General features: G+C 44.3%; 1 protein-coding gene across 1 annotated transcript in view; it reads right to left on the bottom strand.

Annotated features, from left to right (window-relative positions):
- LOC126210377 (uncharacterized) overlaps nt 1–18518 on the bottom strand; it is a 51421-nt gene that overhangs the window by 12463 nt on the left and 20440 nt on the right. The window contains exons 2-3 of the mRNA XM_049939606.1: nt 12606–12737; nt 8357–8582 (exon numbers count right to left, since the gene is read on the bottom strand). Of these exons, the coding sequence (XP_049795563.1) occupies nt 8357–8582; nt 12606–12683 (304 nt within the window). The 5' untranslated portion in view covers nt 12684–12737. The remainder of the gene's footprint in view (nt 1–8356; nt 8583–12605; nt 12738–18518) is intronic.

Genomic DNA, 18518 nt, shown 5'->3' with positions numbered 1-18518 from the left:
ACATAGCCATAAAAATCGAACGGGTGTTTGACTGAAATTAATTACGAGTAATATGTTGCATTGTTAGCGTTCCAAAGAGGCAATAGATTCTGGATACCTGTTAGTTATTTAACAGGTTCCACGTACGCTGTGAAGCACAGAGAAAGCTACGAAGTCGTTCACATGACTGTACCAGCACGGCACGGTAGTCGGTCGGCATTACGTCCATCTCCGGTAGACGGCATCTTGTACACAACGGCAGGGAACTTAACTTCATCACAGCTCAGCCAAGTAGCACGAAATGTTTTTAAATTATATACACAAACCTTCCTCGTGAACCACTCTACCTTTCACTAAAAACCTGATCAAAACACCTAACGTAATTCCTGGCATTGTTGACGGATTACGAATGCAGTTTAAGTTTCTAAGAGCAATAAAATGTTTGTGGTATAACTTAAAACTGATAGTTTTTTTGATTTTTTTTCCTTTATAAGAGGCTAGGGGCATGAAAGGGAAGCAGTGGTTGGGAAGAAGAGAAATTTGTTAACATCGAGTATAGATTTAAGTGTCAAAAAGTCGTTTCTGAAAGGATTTGTATGGGGTGTAGCCGTGCATGGGAGTGAAACGTGGGCGATAAATAGTTTAGACAGGAAGAGAATAGAAGCTTTTGAAATGTGGTGCTACAGAAGAATGCTGAAGATTAGATGGGTAGATCACATAAGTAATGAGGAGTTATTGAATAGAATTGGGGAGAAGAGAAATTTGTGGCACAACTTGACTAGAAGAATGGATCGGTTGGTAGGACATATTCTGAGGCGTCAAGAGATCGCCAATTTAGTATTGTAGGGCAGTGTGGAGGGTAAAAATCGTAGAGAGAGACAAAGAGATGAATACACTAAGCAAATTCAGTAGGGTGTAGGCTGCAGTAGATACTGGGAGATGAAGAACTTGCACAGGCTAGAGTAGCATTGAGAGCTGCATCAAACCAAGTGTCTGGACTGAAGACCACAACAACAACAGCACGGGGAAGCCTTGCTTGGTACCAAATTTCCTAATTCTAAATCAGTGGAAAGTTCTATGTAGGTTTTGATAAGTGATGTCGCGAGTTTCAATAAATGGCTGTATCTTTCGATTGTATTGAATTTGAAGTTTGCAGCTCTTACACCGCAAAGGGACCGTAGTCCTGAGTATTAGATATTCAATTTGATAGCTCCTCAATTTCAGTTTGATACTTCTACCTGTTTCTGAGCAAAAAGGGTCTTAGTAGTCGGGCAGACAGACGGACAGCAAGTGTATCGTTCTTATTGACTGAGGTATGCAAATGGTCCCAGAATTAAACTCTGTACTCTGAGGTGACAATAGACATAGGGTACCTCTTGTGTCTATAGCCGCCCATAATTGCGACAGCGTTGCCGGCGGAGGATTTTGTGCACGGACAGACCTCTCCATTATGTCTTACAAATGTGCGGTGAGATTCAAGTCGGGCGATCTGCGTGGCCAAACCATTCGCTCGAACTGTCCAGAATGTTCATCAAACTAAATGCGGACAGTTATGACCCACTGACATAGCGCATTGTCGTCTGTGACGGTATAAACCCGCGTTATTAGATGAATATTACTAGTATGAAAGGATTGCTTTGTGGACAGCGAGCGCGCTACATGGTGCGCGATTCGCGGAAGCGCGTGGCGCGCCAGCGCGAGATTTGCAACGGTCGCCGGGCGGCCACGTGGCCCGCAGCTTGGGGATTGTGTGGTTTTTCGCGCATTACGCGAAAACTATGTAACTTACGGTGAAGAGCGATGCGGTAGTGGATTGGATCAGCAATATGCACCTTCTGAAAGATAGATCTTTATTTCGAGTCACGAGACGCAAAAGTTATAGTAACCTCAAAATCGGTTAATATCACGAATACTTAAAGATTAATAAAAATAGTAAATAACAACTTACAGGGATGAGCGAGCACTCATTAAAATGTTTCGTCATAGCGGATGGAGTTTCGTAGTCATATGTTAAGATTCATATGTAATTAAGCCCGTAAAGAGCAATAAACAAAGTTTGAGGGAAAATTGTTTATAAAATTCAATAGAAAATTTATGACGTAAAGAACGGCACTATATAATATTTTGGGTGGCATCACACGTATTTTAAACTAGTTAAGTTATACTATACACTTAACTTGCAATAGCTTTCATTGTTTGCAAATTATTAACATTTATCGCCCATAATTTATTAATCATTATAGATATGAAGATTTTGAGGGGGATTGGGTTGTTTGGGGAAGGAGACCAGACAGCGAGGTCATCGGTCTCATCGGATTAGGGAAGGATTGGGAAGGAAGTCGGCCGTGCCCTTTCAGAGGAACCATCCCGGCATTTGTCTGGAGTGATTTAGGGAAATCACGGAAAACCTAAATCAGGATGGCCGGACGCGGGATTGAACCGTCGTCCTCCCGAATGCGAGTCCAGTGTCTAACCACTGCGCCACCTCGCTCGGTGTAGATTTTGAGCAGCGCAATGTGTAGATCGCTATTTTTTAACGTCTGAAAACGGTGCTATATGCAGTTCTATGTAAAAACTTGGCAGCACAGATGTCAACAAACAAATTTGCGCTAAGTGGCGAAATTTTGCAGAAACTAAAACTTGATTTACGGGCGATAGAATAATCCTATATATTAATGTAATGTACTAAATTAAATGTACTTTTTAGCGCGGTTCCGATGGTGTACTTATTTCTGTCGAGGGATGTATGTATCAAAATTTGTAACCTTAACTGGTGATATTGGTACTTGCATAACCAGTGGGTTGACGTTCGAGCCTACATAAGCGAGCGGCCATCTTGGCCATGGGTCAGTCGTTGGTCAGTCGTTCTGGCGGGTGGGTGGCCCATGTGATCGTTAGAGAATTCTTTTTCACGCCGATTTATTTCGACATCGACAAAGAGTATTGCTTAATACTGCAAGTGTGCAAGCATATCTTTGGTGAACTGGAAGTGCTACGATTATTTGTGTGAGAACGATTTACGAGGTATACATCGTCGTAAGTGAACATGTGGCGAATTGTGATTTCGTGCCAAAACTGTTAGAACAAAGACGACAGTGGGACTTGTGGTTCTGTTCGAATTATTTCAATAATTTTCGTTTATAGCAGCCTACACTACTGCTATTGGGGGCTCGCAGTCAATTTATTATTAAAGTAAAACTGTAAACCGTCTCACCAGTGCTAATTGCATTGTGTGAAAGAAAAGGACAACGCCAATAAATAGTGATCGAACTGTGTCGTGAAAAACCGATTTTGTTATAATAATCGCCTAATTTTTGTTCCCTAGCATACACTGTACTTATGTCTGAGTGAATAATTAATTCAAAAACTATAACAAATGCGCGGGTGTGGAAGTGTACTAATGCTCCAAGTGTGGAAATCATCCCCTGAGACTTACGTGAGAGCCAAAATTTGCAATAACGTTTTTTTTAATCAACGTTTTTATATGCACATTTCGTGTGAAAAAGCTTCAACCGCACTTCTTTATGTTTACCGCCCCGCCGTACCTTCATAAATATTCCATTGTTCTTTGGGAACAAGTAGTCCAGGAATGGCTGTACGAGGTGCATTCAAGTTCTAAGGCCTCCGATTTTTTTTCTAATTAACTACTCACCCGAAATCTATGAAGCTGGCGCTACTTCTCGACGTAATCACCCTGCAGACGTACACATTTTACACAACGCTGACGCCACGATTACATGGCAGCGGCGAAGGCTTCTTTAGGAGTCTGTTTCGACCACTGGAAAATCGCTGAGGCAATAGCAGCACGGCTGGTGAATGTGCGGCCACGGAGAGTGTCTTTCATTGTTGGGAAAAGTCAAAAGTCACTAGGAGCCAGGTCAGGTGAGTAGGGAGCATGAGGAATCACTTCAAAGTTGTTATCACGAAGAAACTGTTGCGTAACGTTAGCTCGACGTGCGGGTGCGTTGTCTTGGTGAAACAGCACACGCGCAGCCCTTCCTGGACGTTTTTTGTTGCAGTGCAGGAAGGAATTTGTTCTTCAAAACATTTTCGTAGGATGCACCTGTTACCGTAGTGCCCTTTGGAACGCAATGGGTAAGGATTACGCCCTCGCTGTCCCAGAACATGGACACCATCATTTTTTCAGCACTGGCGGTAACCCGAAATTTTTTTGGTGGCGGTGAATCTGTGTACTTCCATTGAGCTGACTGGCGCTTTGTTTCTGGATTGAAAAATGGCATCCACGTCTCATCCATTGTCACAACCGACGAAAAGAAAGTCCCGTTCATGCTGTCGTTGTGCGTCAACATTTCTTGGCAACATGCCACACGGGCAGCCGTGTGGTCCTCCGTCAGCATTCGTGGCACCCACCTGGATGACACTTTTCGCATTTTCAGGTCGTCATGCAGGATTGTGTGTACAGAACCCACAGAAATGCCAACTCTGGAGGCGATGCTTTCAACAGTCATTCGGCGATCCCCCAAAACAATTCTCTCCACTTTCTCGATCGTGTCGTCAGACCGGCTTGTGCGAGCCCGAAGTTGTTTCGGTTTGTTGTCACACGATGTTCTGCCTTCATTAAACTGTCGCACCCACGAACGCACTTTTGACACATCCATAACTCCATCACCTCATGTCTCCTTCAACTGTCGATGAATTTCAGTTGGTTTCACACCACGCAAATTCAGAAAACGAATGATTGCACGCTGTTCAAGTAAGGAAAACGTCGCCATTTTAAGTATTTGAAACAGTTCTCATTCTCACCACTGGTGGTAAAATTCCTTCTGCCGTACGGTGCTGCCATCTCTGGGACGTATTGACAATGAACGCGGCCTCATGTTAAAACAATGCGCATGTTTCTATCTCTTTCCAGTCCGGAGAAAAAATATCGGAGGCCTTAGAACTTGAATGCACCTCGTACATGGGCTCCAAGTAGCCGCACATAACCAGGATCCAGTGCAGACAAAGCTCACACCATGATGGTGGCATCAGCAGCTTGCACAGTGCCTTGTTTATAACTTCGGTTCATGGCTCTCTGGGGTTTGCACCACATCGAATCCCACCATCAGCTCTTACCGACCGGGATCGGGACTCATCTGACCAGGCCGCAGTTTACCAGTCTGTAGGGAAGCAGCCTACTTACGTCATATAGAATTCGTATGCTCATCATTGTGTACCAGCCTAGTCCGCTGTAACTAGTTATGACGTCACGAATGTTGAGCAATACCTTAAAAGTAAAGTAAATAATCTGGAAAGTTAATAGCATGTCATGAGTGATGCTAAAATAATATTGTTTAAGTTTCAGTTTAGTAACTTTAACAGTTTTCGATATTTGGACGTTTTGCGTAAAAATCATCAGTGCAACAGCAAGGAGCTAGAAATTTCAAAATTTATATTCGGGTTCCTTTTTCATTGTAATTTAATGGAAACAGCATGCTGGATCTCACAAAGTAATATTTTGGTTGAAATTCACGATTTCCTGTTTTTGTGTCCTAAGCGTATGGAAGCAACATAGATCAAGTAAGTGATTAGATAAAGCTAGGATGTTTAGATGTAGGTATAATGGAGATAGGCTATAATAACAAAGACGTGAGAAGTTTGCAAAAGGTAGCTATAAAACTATAGCAGTAGCACCTCCCCAAAGGGCAAGTTCAGAGCTCATCTATTGCATGCAGTGCAACTAAAATAATTCTCTCGCCAAAAGTATTTAGCATAGCCACATCAGAATTTTATTACAGATACTTACCTGTGTCCTGATTGCACAATTAAATTGAGAGCTTCATTGGCCTTCACCGTGCGTTTGATGAGTATTAAGATCAAATTTTGACGAGCATTCTGTTTAAACATTTACATCGACAATTATTATTGAACAGTTTCATTATCTAGAGATAATACGATCCGCACAATAGACTCTGAACAGCTCTGATACTACAAGAGTTGATAGGGTAAACTTTTGTCTGGAACTTTAAGCTTTATTGTTTTCAGAATATAGTGAAACTTGTTATAGTAAACTACATTTTCTATGAATTCCAGACATCATCCTAAATCCTCAGCATAATGAACTTCAATGATCAACAACTTTGTTTCTCCATCAGAGTGGGCACAGTGAACTTTAATTACAGGCATCTCATTTTTGCTAATCACTTTCTGGTTGCCAACATTGTAGTTAAAAAGCCTGTGTTGAGAACGGCAACAAAACAATAGAGATAAACTTTTCCACTCACCACCCCACAAGTCGCCTAGGGTCCAACCGATATGGTCATGAGCCCAGGAGAGGACCTGCAGTCGATTTCTTGCTGTTAGCAAAACGCACTCGCTTCAATCGTTTCCTACCAGAGAACATTAACCGCCCCAACGGATACGTCCGTCGAAATCCGATACAGATTTCTATAGTTGTTTCACGCAGTGTTGCTTGTCTGTCAGCACTGACATCTCTACACAAACGCTGCTGCTCTCGATCATTAAGTGATAGCCGTCCACCAGTGAGTTGTCCGTGTTGAGAGCTAATGCCGGAAATATGGTGTTCTCGTCACACTCTTGACAGTGTGGATCTGGAAATATTGAATTCCCTAACGATTTCCCAAGTGGAATGTTCCATAAGTCTAGCTCCAACTATGATTCCGTGTGCAAAATCTGTTAATTCCCATTGTGCGGCCATAATCACTTCACAAACCAACATGAGTGGCCCAAAAACTGAACCCTGTGGAACACCAGTACTAATTACAGGAAGTAACGATACAGGCTCAAGGCTTTGGAGTTGTTCGAGGCGTGACTTACTGTTAGTGATTTTCTACCTTGTGTATACGATATTACCACCACGTCTACATGTGCATGCCGCTATCCCGAGCTTGTCATCTCAGTGCAAGTTTGTAATAGAGAAAAACGTTTTTTATATGATATAATTAAAAATTGACGGATTTCAGAATTTTTCCTTTACTTGGGCTGCGAAAGCTTGGTTTTTGCCAGATTTCATGATTCTAAGGCAATGAGAAGTAACCTGTAGATTGTGATGGGTGACTTTACGAGTTTCAATAAATGGTTGTATCTTTCGACTGCAAGGGACTGTAGACCTTTGTATATGATATGAATATCAATTTAATGCCTCGATTCGTGTCTGAGGAAAAGTCGTCTTAGCAGTTGGACAGGCAGACGAATAACAAAGTGACCATATAAGTGTTCTGTTTTTACCAGCTGAGGTACCGAAGCTTGAAAAACATGAGTGGTCCCAAAACTGAACCCTGTGGAACACCAGTACTAATTATAGGAAGTAACGATACAGGTCCAAGGCTTCGGAGTCGTTCGAGGTGTGACTTACTATTAGTTATTTTCTACCTTGTGTATACGATATTACCACCACTTCAACATGTGCATGTCGCTATCCCGAGCTTGTCATCTCAGTGTAAGTTTGTAATGGCAAAAAACATTTTTATATGATAGATTTAAAAATTGACAGTTTTCAGAATTTTTCCTTTACTTGGGCTGCAAAACTTTAGTTTTTGCCAGATTTCATGATTCTAAGGCAATGGGAAGTATCGTCTAGGTTGTGATGGGTGACTTTACGAGTTTAAATAAATGGTTGTATATTTCGATTGCAAGGGACTGTAGACCTTGGTATATGACAGGAACATCAATTTGATGCCTCGACTCGGGTCTGAGGAAAAGTCGTCTTAGCAGTTGGACAGGCAGACGAATAACAAAGTGACCATTTAAGTGTTCCTTTTTTACCAACTGAGGTACAGAAGCTTGAAAAACATGAGTGGTCCCAAAACTGAGCCCTGTAGAACACCAATACCAATTATAGGAAGTAACGATAAAGGCCCAAGGCTTCAGAGTCGTTCGAGGTGTGACTTACTGTTAGTGATTTTCTACCTTGTGTATACGATATTACCACCACGTCTACATGTGCGTGTCGATATCCCGAGCTTGTCATCTCAGTGGAAGTTTGTAATGGTGAAAAACATTTTTATATGATATAATTAAAAACTGGCAGTTTTCAGAATTTTCCCCTTACTTGGGCTGTGAAACCTTTGTTTTTGCCAGATTTCATGATTCTAAGGGAATGTAGGTTGTGATGGGTGACTTTACGAGTTTGAATAAATGGATGCATCTTTCGATTGGAAGGGACTGTAGACCTTGGTATACGACATGAACATCAATTTGATGCCTCAACTCGTGTCTGAGGAAAAGTCCCCTTAGCAGTTGGACAGGCAGATGAATAACAAAGTGACCATGTAAGTGTTCCATTTATACCAACTGAGGTATGGAAGCTTGAAAAACATGAGTGGTCCCAAAACTGAACCCTGTGGAACACCAGTACTAATTATAGGAAATAACGATAAAGGCCCAACGTTTTGTGGTCGTTCGAGGCATGACTTACTGTTAGTGATTTTGATCCGCAAGGTAAGGGGCACAGGGTGCTCGTAGCTGTGGTGGTGGCTCGTGTCGTTGCTGCCTAGTGGCCCTTCGTCCTCGTCCCCAGACGGCATTGAGGTCCCAGTCAACTCCTGCTCCTGGAACGCCAACTCGCCGCGCAGATAGTCGTAGCGCTCTGACAGCTCCACGGCGCCCACTGAGTACATGGTGACCTGCAGGCCCGCCAGGATCTGCAACAACACACCACGCCACACTTGTCTAACGACCCACCAGCCACAGTGCCTCCATTTTTTTCTTTTTATTCATCAGTAGTCTTCTTCTTAATGGTTTGATGTGGCCCACCATTTCAGAGCAGCACTTACAACCTACATCCTCAATTATTTACTGGGTGCATTCAAATCTCTGTTTTCGTCTACAATTTTTGCCCTGTACAGCACACAGTCTAGCGTGGCTATAGCATCATCTCAAACAATATAGTAGTGGCAGAAATCCACGTCACGTAGTCGAGTCGACAGGACCCATTTAGCACCCTGAATCACTTCGAACACCTTCTGTAAATGGACATTCAAGGCACCTTTTTGACCTTCTTCTTGACATTACTGTTACACATCATTGAATTTATCTCGATAGCTGCTATCAGAAAATAAGTACCAAACTATAGCATCCTATTTAAAAAACAAAGTTGACCATATCTCTGAAGCGACCCCACCTAGCAACAAAAAACCAACGTCATATTGTGGCCCCCATTGTCCCATGCAACTTTTGTCCCACGAACTTTTCAGCTCCTATCATCCTTTCGAAGTTTTTCATGGTGCCAACAGTTAGTGACTCACCCTGTGTACTGAACAGTAGGGGTGAAAGACTACATCCCTGTCTTGTGCCCTTTTAATCCGAGCACTTCGTTCTTGGTCTTCTACTCTTATTATTCCCTCTTGGCTCTTGTACATATTGTGTATTACCCGTCTCTCCCTATGGCTTCTCAAGATTTCGAATGTCTTGCACCATTTTACATTTTCGTTTTTCTTCCAGGCCAACAAATCGGAACATGTCTTGACTTTTCTTTAGTCTTGCTTCCATTATCTGCCGCAACGTCAGAATTGCCTTTCTGGTGCCATTACCCTTCCTAAAGCCAAATGATCGTCATCTAACACCGTCCGTTTTCTTTTCCATTCTTCTATATATTATTCTTGTCAGCAGTATGAATTCATGAGCTGTTAGGCCGATTGTGTTCGCTAATTCTCGCACTTGTCAGCTCTTCCAGTATTCGGAATTGTGTGCATGATATTCTTCCGAAAGTCAGATGGTATGTCGCCAGACTAAAACACACATCGAAAAATGTTTTGCATCACCCCGGTTCCCAGAACTGTGGATATTGTATCACTGACACAGTCCATTTGACTGATCAGAGATGTCACTAAACCCGCCTAAAAATGTAAACAAACATGCATGAGCTGCGCCTACTAAAAGAGTGGGACCGACAGCCAATCAATTCCAGTCATACCACCAAAAACGAGGTACACGGCTCGTGTTATCTGTAGTTCAACGAGGCCTAGATGGTCAATACCACGGTTCGATCGCGTCCGCATTGTTACTTTGTGGCAGGAAGGGCTCTCAACAAAGGAAGAAGTGTCCAGGCGTCTCGGAGTGAACCAAAGCGATGTTGTTCGGACACGGAGGAGATACAGAGAGACAGGAACTGTCGATGACATGCCTACCTCAGGCTGGCCAAGAGCTACTACTGCAGTGGATGACCGCTACTTGGCTTGGAGAAACCCTGACAGCAAAGCCACCATGTTGAACAATGCTTTTCGCGCAGCCACAGGACGCCGTGTTACGACTCAATCTGTGCGCAATAGGCTGCATGATACGCAACTTCACTCCCGACGTCCACGACGAGATACACCTTTGCAACCACGACATGCAGCGCGGTACAGATGGGCCCATCAACATGCCGAATGGACCGCTCAGGACTGGCATCACGTTCTCTTCACCGATGAGTGTCGCACATGCCTCCAACCAGACAATCGTCGGAGATGTGTTTGGAGTCAACCCGGTCAGGCTGAACACTTAGACACACTGTACAGCGAGTGCAGCAAGGTGGAGGTTTCCTGCTGTTTTGGGATGGCATTATGTGGGGCCGTCGTACGCCGCTGGTGGTCATGGAAGGCGCCGTAGCGGCTGTACGATACGTGAATGCCATCCTCCTATCGATAGTGCAACCATATCGGTAGCATATTGGCGAGGCATCGTCTTCATGGACGACAATTCGCGCCCGCATCGTGCACATCTTGTGAATGACTTCCTTCAGAATGAGATTTTCACTCCGCAGCGGTGCGCTGATATGAAACTTCCTGGCACATTAAAACTGTGTGCCGGACCGAGACTCGAACTCTGGACCTTTGCCTTTCACTTGGTAGAGCACTTGCCCGCGAAAGGCAAAGGTCTCGAGTTCGAGTCTCGGTCCGGCATAAAGTTTTAATCCGTCAGGAAGTTCAGACTTCCTTCAGGATAACGACATCGCTGGACTAGGGCGTCCAGCATGTTCTCCAGACATGAACCCTGACATGCCTGGGATAGATTGAAAAGGGCTGTTTACGGACGACGTGACCCAGCAACCACTCTGAGGGATCTACGCCGAATCGCTGTTGATAAACAGTGCCTTGAGGAACTTGTGGAAAGTATGCCACGGCGAATACATTGATGCATCGATGCAAGAGGAAGTGCTACTGGGTATTAGAGGTACGGTGTGTACAGAAATCTGGACCACCACCTCTGAAGTTCTCGCTGTATGGTGGTACAACATGCAATGTGTGGTTTTGATGAGAATTAAGAAGGGCGGAAATGATGTTGATGTTGATCTCTCTTCCAATTTTCTTTGTAGGTTCTGGAACTCTCGGAACTGAGGTGATGCAAAACTTCTTTTGATGTGTGTGTTTCCAAATGTTTGAGTAATTGTAGTAACAGTAAGTTCTGTTGAGCGTGTTTTGATTCTTTTGCTGCCATCTTCGCTCTCAAGATCATGAATTTATAAGGTGCGGCGTCTCTCCCCTACAGATCTGGATACATGCCGCAATTAAATCCGATATATCTGTGGCATACTTTTTCGTGATGGGTATTTGCGAATAACAGTGTTAAATAAGTGAAAACATTTCTGTTTTCCTTTTATTTTCGTTCAAATGACTTAACACCCATTTTTAGGTAGTTATTTCAGTCTCATGAAGATCAATGCACGATATTATTCAGTATTCACGATTAGAAATATCTTCCAGTTACTTAAAATTTGCCGGCCGGTGCGGCCGAGCGGTTCTAGGCGCACCAGTCTGGAACCGAGCGACCGCTACGGTAGCAGGTTCGAATCGTGCCTCGGGCATGGATATGTCTGATGTCCTTAGGTTAGTTAGGTTTAAGTAGTTGTAGGTTCTAGGGGACTGATGACCACAGCAGTTAAGTCCCATAGTGCTCAGAGCCATTTGAACCATTTTGAACTTAAAATTTAATCGCAGAATACTGACAAAATAAATGTATACACACAGGTTTTCACGTAAAAACAGGGTAGTTGTGCGGTTTTTTAGGATGTGGCGTTTCACCCGTATGATAAAGGATAGACGCTGCATCGTAAAGATATTTTCATGGTCAAATATTTTGTTTAAATGTTACATTGAATAAAATCAAAAAAATTGTATCCGTTAAACAAGTGGAGTTTTCAGTTGTGCAAAAAAATTCACACGAAAAGTTCGCTGCGGGACTTCACACATGCGATTTTGAAAATGCGCGCCATCTCTCCCGGATTTACCCTAATTTGAGGAAAAAGTTTCTGGGAATGTACGTTTGGAGCACAACATTGTATGGTAGTGAGGTGTATCCAGAAATGAGGAGAAGCAAAGCGTTTCTAATGATACGGAAGGATGGTAGAAATTAGGTGGGCTGATAAAATAACGAGGTAGGTCCTCCGTAGAAACGGTGAGGAAATGTGGAAAATAAGACGGTGTGGCTGGATGACAGGACATGAGTTAAGACATCAAGGAAGGAGCAGGAGAGAGAAAAAACTGTAAGAGAAGAGAGAGAGTGGAATGTATTCAACAAATGAAAGAGGACATTGGATGCAGGTGCTTCTCGAAGGTGAGTAGGCTCGCGTAGATGAGGACTCCATGGCGGACCACATCATCCTAGTCACAAGGCTAACGCCCTCTCCCTTCTCCCTGCCCCTCCACCACCCCCCCCCCCCAAAAAAAGTAAGAAAAACAGGTACTCACCGCAAACACGACGGCGATGATGAGGGTACCTGTCTTGAGTGTGCACCCGCAGCAGCACTGCTTCAGCATCACCACCATGGTGGACACCACGGCGTCACCAACAGTCTAGCAGGAGTGGCCGAACCAGGAGACCTGCGCGCAGAGAACAACACAGTCAGCATTGTGCAATCTGTACAATTGTCTGAGTGCACGAACCCCAGTTAAAAGTAAACTGCAGTAAAGTCGGCATTTTCAACTTGTTTGAAACAGAAATCTGAGATGCATCAACCTCCATCAAAGACAAACAAGACATTTGACCACCGTTAAATTTGAATGTAGTTTTCGCGAAATGGTTCAAATGGCTCTGAGCACTATGCGACTTCTTCTGAGGTCATCAGTCGCCTAGAACCTACAACTAATTAAACGTAACTAACCTAAGGACATCACACACATCCATGCCCGAGGCAGGATTCGAACCTGCGACCGTAGCGGTCGCTCGGCTCCAGACTGCAGCGCCTAGAACCGCACCGCCACTCTGGCCGGCTTTCGCGAAATGACCAGGGTTTTATAAGCATGTGGTATAATGATGGCGGCGCGTTTCGATGTAGTGTATGCATCATACATCGTACCCTACACCTCAGATGAACCCAGAGAGTTTATTAATTTATGAATAATACTTACCAGGGGCAGAATAAAATAGTGACACAAAGAATTATAGACGTTGGCTGTGAGTGGCCTGTGATTGAAATCAATATGGAAACACGAAAATTTGTACCAGACTGGGACTGAAACCCAGGCCTCCTGCTTACTAAGCAGTTACTCTGATCACTAAGCCATCCTAGCACAGAGGTCACTGCAACTGCATGGACTGCTCCAGCACGCCTCCCGTCAGACCGAGATGGTCAGCTTATCCAACCACTACTAACGTAGTGCCCCTCGCCTATTATCCTCATTACTCATGGCATTTCACCGATTTACACACACACACACACACACACACATCTATATACACTAGGTGATCAAAAAGTCGGTATGAATTTGAAAACTTAATAAACCACGGAATAATGTAGATAGAGAAGTAAAGATTGACACATGTGCTTGGAATGACATGGGGTTTTATTAGAACCACCCCATATTGCTAGATGCGTGAAAGATCTCTTGCGCGCATCGTTTGGTGATGATCGTGTGCTCAGCCGCCACTTTCGTCATGTTGGCCTCCCAGGTCCCCAGACCTCAGTCCGTGCGATTATTGGCTTTGGGGTTACCTGAAGTCGCAAGTGTATCATGATCGACCGACATCTCTAGGGATGCTGAAAGACAACATCTGACGCCAATACCTCACCATAACTCCGGACATGCTTCACAGTGCTGTTCACAACATTAATCCTCGACTACAGCTTTGTTGAGGAATGATGGTGGACATATTGAGCATTTCCTGTAAAGAACGTCATCTTTGCTTTGTCTTACTTTGTTATGCTAATTATTGCTAGTCTGATCAGATGAAGCGCCATCTGTTGGACATTTTTTGAACTTTTGTATTTTTTTGGTTCTAATAAAACCCTATGTCATTCCAAGCATGTGTGTCAATTTGCACCTCTGTATCTAAATTATTCCGTGATTTATTCAGTTTTCAAATTTATGCTGACTTTTTGATCACCCTGTATATATACACAGAGTGGTCCATTGGTCGTGACCGGGCCAAATATCTCACGAAATAAGCGTCAAGCGGAAAAACTACAAAGAACGAAACTCGTCTAGCTTGAAGGGGGAAACCAGATGGCGCTATGGTTGGCCCGCTAGATGGTGCTGCCTTAGGTCAAACGGATATCAACTGCGTTTTTTAAATAGGAACCCCCATTTTAATTACATATTCGTGTATTACGTAAAGAAATATGAATGTTTTAGCTGGACCACTTCTTTCGCTTTGTAATAGATGGTGCTCAAAATGGCTCTGAGCACTATGGGACTTAATTTCTAAGGTCATCAGTCCCCTAGAACTTAGAACTACTTAAACCTAACTAACCTAAGGACATCACACACATCCATGCCCGAGGCAGGATTCGAACCTGCGACCGTAGCGGTCGCGCGGTTCCAGACTGCAGCGCCTTTAACCGCTTGGCCACCACGGCCGGCGAATAGATGGTGCTGTACTAGTCACAAACGTAATGGTACGTGGTATCACGTAACATTCCGCCAGTGCAAACGGTATTCGCTTCGTGATACATTACCCGTGTTAAAATGGACCGTTTACTAATTGCGGAAAAGGTCGATATCGTGTTGATGTACGGCTATTGTGATCAAAATGCCCAACGGGCGTGTGCTATGTATGCTGCTCGGTATCCTGGACGACAGCGTCCAAGTGTCCGGACCGTTCGCCGGATAGTTACGTTATTTAAGGAAACAGGAAGTGTTCAGCTACGCATGAAACGTCAACCACGACCTGTAACAAATGATGATGCCCAAGTAGGTGTTTTAGCTGCTGTCGCGGCTAATCCGCACATCAATAGCAGACAAATTATGCGAGAATCGGGAATCTCAGAAACGTCTGTGTTGAGAATGCTACATCAACATCGATTGCACCCGTACCATATTTCTATGCACCAGGAGTTGCATGGCGACGACTTTGAACGTCGTGTACAGTTCTGCCACCGGGCACAAGAGAAATTACGGGACAAAGACAGATTTTTTACTCGCGTTCTATTTAGCGAGGAAGCGTCATTCACCAGCAGCGGTAACGTAAACCGGCCTATTGAGATAGCCGTACTAACGTCTCTGAGTGTTTATCACCGTGTTTGATACGAGTGGCTAGTGTAACGTACCGCACCCACTGCGTCTGCTACGTATACTCGGTGACGTCACGGGGTCAGACTTGGTGACCTTTCCCGGGACGATCCGGGCCGCGGCGATATCCCAGCCCGCTCGCATCTAGACGCCTGTCCCGCTCCCACGGAAACCAAACACTGGGCACTAGGCTCGCGTGGACAAACAACACACTGCCGGCGGAATGCTGCGGACAGTTTAAGTTGTACAGCGGGGCGCTTCAGACGGACGAGCTCACAACCAGTAATGGTTCAAATGGTTCAGATGGCTCTGAGCACTATGGGACTCAACTGCTGAGGTCATTAGTCCCCTAGAACTTAGAACTAGTTAAACCTAACTAACCTAAGGACATCACAAACATCCATGCCCGAGGCAGGATTCGAACCTGCGACCGTAGCGGTCTTGCGGTTCCAGACTGCAGCGCCTTTAACCGCACGGCCACTTCGGCCGGCTCAACCAGTAATGTGGCAAGGAAAATACTGTACCAGCATTCGCTCTCCAGCTTACGGTGGGGAGCAGAGGGTACACGCGCTAACACTGTCATTTCGTCACTTTCCTGTCGGATTCGCGAAAGGTGCGCGGGAGGAATTACTGTGAAAAGACTGCGTTCCATGTCGATTTTCTCTGATTTTTCTCGTCGGGGTCATTTCGTGAGACGAGTGTGGGAGGTTGTACGATGGTCACTCCAAAAGAAATCCACACTATTTTTGTAAAAATACTGTTTTCATTCTGCATGTGTGAACGTTTTACAGTGTGTAGATACATCCTTCCCGCTTGTTTTCAAACTTAGTTCAACCTGTTCCCGTGAGTGGCGCCGTCACAGCATGTCTTCAAGATGGCTGCTACATTTGACGTTTGTCAGAAGCAACGTGCTGTCATAGAATTCCTGTGCTGTGAAAACGAGACAGTGGGAAACATCCACAAGAGGTTGAAAAAGGTGTACGGAGATGCTGCTGTCGATCGCAGTACAGTTAGTCGGTGGGCAAGCAGGTTACGTGATGAAAGCGGGCACGGCAATATTGAGGATTGTCCTCGCAGAGGCAGGCCTCGTACTGCACACACTCCAGACAATGTGCAGAGAGTTAACGAATTGGTGACTGCTGGTAGGTTCCCAGGATGTTGACAGTGGCTCACAAAGAAACAAGAAAAACGGTATGCAGCGAACTTTTGGAACAGTACGAGAATGGTGGAGATGAATTTCTTGGAAGAATTGTGACAGGTAATCATTTTTCACCAGAGACGAAGAGGCAGTCAATGGAGTGGCATCATGCAAATTCACCCAAGGAAAAAAAAATTGAAAATCACACCTTCTGCTGGAAAAGTTATGGCTACCGTGTTTTTCGATTCCGGAGGACTCTTTCTTGTGGACATCATGCCAAGTGGAACCACCAACAATTCTGATGCATATATGACGACACTGAAGAAATTTCAGGCTCGACTGAGTCGTGTTCGACCACATCGGCAAAAGCAGGATGTTTTGCTGTTGCACGACAATGCACAGCCACATGTCAGTCAAAAATCCATGGAATCGATCACAAAAGTCGAATGGACAACACTGAAACACCCGCCTTACAGTAGTCCTGACCTGGCTCCATGTGACTATCATCTCTTTAGGAAACTGAAAGACTCTCTTCCTGGTTTGAAGATGATCCCTTGTGCACGCGGCCAAACAGTGGTTCCAACAGGTTGGTCCAGAATCTTACCGTGTGGGTATACAGGCGCTGGTTCCAAGATGGTGTAAGGCAGTTGAGAGGTATGGAAATTATGTGGAGAAATGAAAATATTGTTCCTAAAGGATGTATCTACACACTGTAAAACTTTCAAACATGTAGAATAAAAGATGGATTTAAAAAAATTAGTGTGCATTTCTTTTGGAGTGACCGTCGTACGTCGCCAGGAAGGAATGCTATGGGAATTTTAACAGTAAATTTATCAATCAACGTCTACATCTATACTCTGCAGACCAACGTGTGCTGCATAGCAAAAGGTACATACCATTGTACAAGTTATTACCGTTTCTTCCTGTTCCATTCACGTATGGAGCGCGGGAACAATGATTCTTTGAATGCTTCTGTGTGTGCAGTAATTACTCTGATCTCGTCCTCACAATCCCAGTGTGAGTGGTATGTAGGCCGTTCTTAGTGGCATCGTTTGTAGCCGGTTCTCGAAACTTTGTTAGCAGGCTTTCTCGGTATTGTTTACGTCTATCATCAAGAGTCTTCCAATTCAGTTCCTTCAGTATCTCTGTGACGCTCTCCCACGTATTAAACAAACCTGTGAACATTCGCGCTGTCTTCCTCTGTATACGTACAATATCCCCTGTCAATCCTATCTGGTACGGGACCCATACACTTGAGCAATATTCTAGAACTGGTCGGACGAGTGACTTGTAAGCAATCTCTTTTGTAGAGTGATTGTACTTCCCCAGTATTGTACAAGTAAACTGAAGTCGTTAACCCACTTTACCGACGAGTGAAACTATGTGATCATTCCATTTGATATCTCTACAAAGTGTTACACCCAAGTATTTGTATGAGTTGGCCGATTCCAACAGTGACTCTCTGATATTATAGTCATAGCACACTACGTTTTTTCGTTTTGTGATGTGTAAAGTCTTACAATCCTGAACATTAGAGCAAGCTGCCAATCTCTGCACCACGCTGAACTCTTATCAAGATCTGACTGAATATTTATGCAGCTTCTTTCAGATAGTACTTCATCACAGAAAACTGCATCATCTGCGAAAGGCCTTATTTTACTGTTAACATTGTCTGCAAGGTCATTAATGTATAACATGAGCAGCAAGGGTTCTAACACACTTCCTTGGGGCACATCCGAAGTTAGTTCTAAATCTGACGATGACTCCATCCAATGTAACATACTGTGTCAAATGGCTCTGAGCACTATGGGACTTAACATCTTAGGTCATCATTCCCCTAGTTAGAACTACTTAAACCTAACTAACCTAAGGACATCACCACAGCCGTGCCCGAGTCGGAATTCGAACCTGCGACCGTAGCAGCAGCGCGGTTCCAGACTGAAGCGCCAAGAACCGCTCGGCCACAGCGGCCGGTGCTCAGTGTTGTCTCGACATTGCGAGGAGAATGTTCGTGT

Source organism: Schistocerca nitens, chromosome 10 (assembly GCF_023898315.1).
Source record: "Schistocerca nitens isolate TAMUIC-IGC-003100 chromosome 10, iqSchNite1.1, whole genome shotgun sequence".
In the NCBI taxonomy this organism is placed as follows: Eukaryota; Metazoa; Arthropoda; class Insecta; order Orthoptera; family Acrididae; genus Schistocerca; species Schistocerca nitens.
This window is presented reverse-complemented; position numbering and strand designations above follow the sequence as displayed.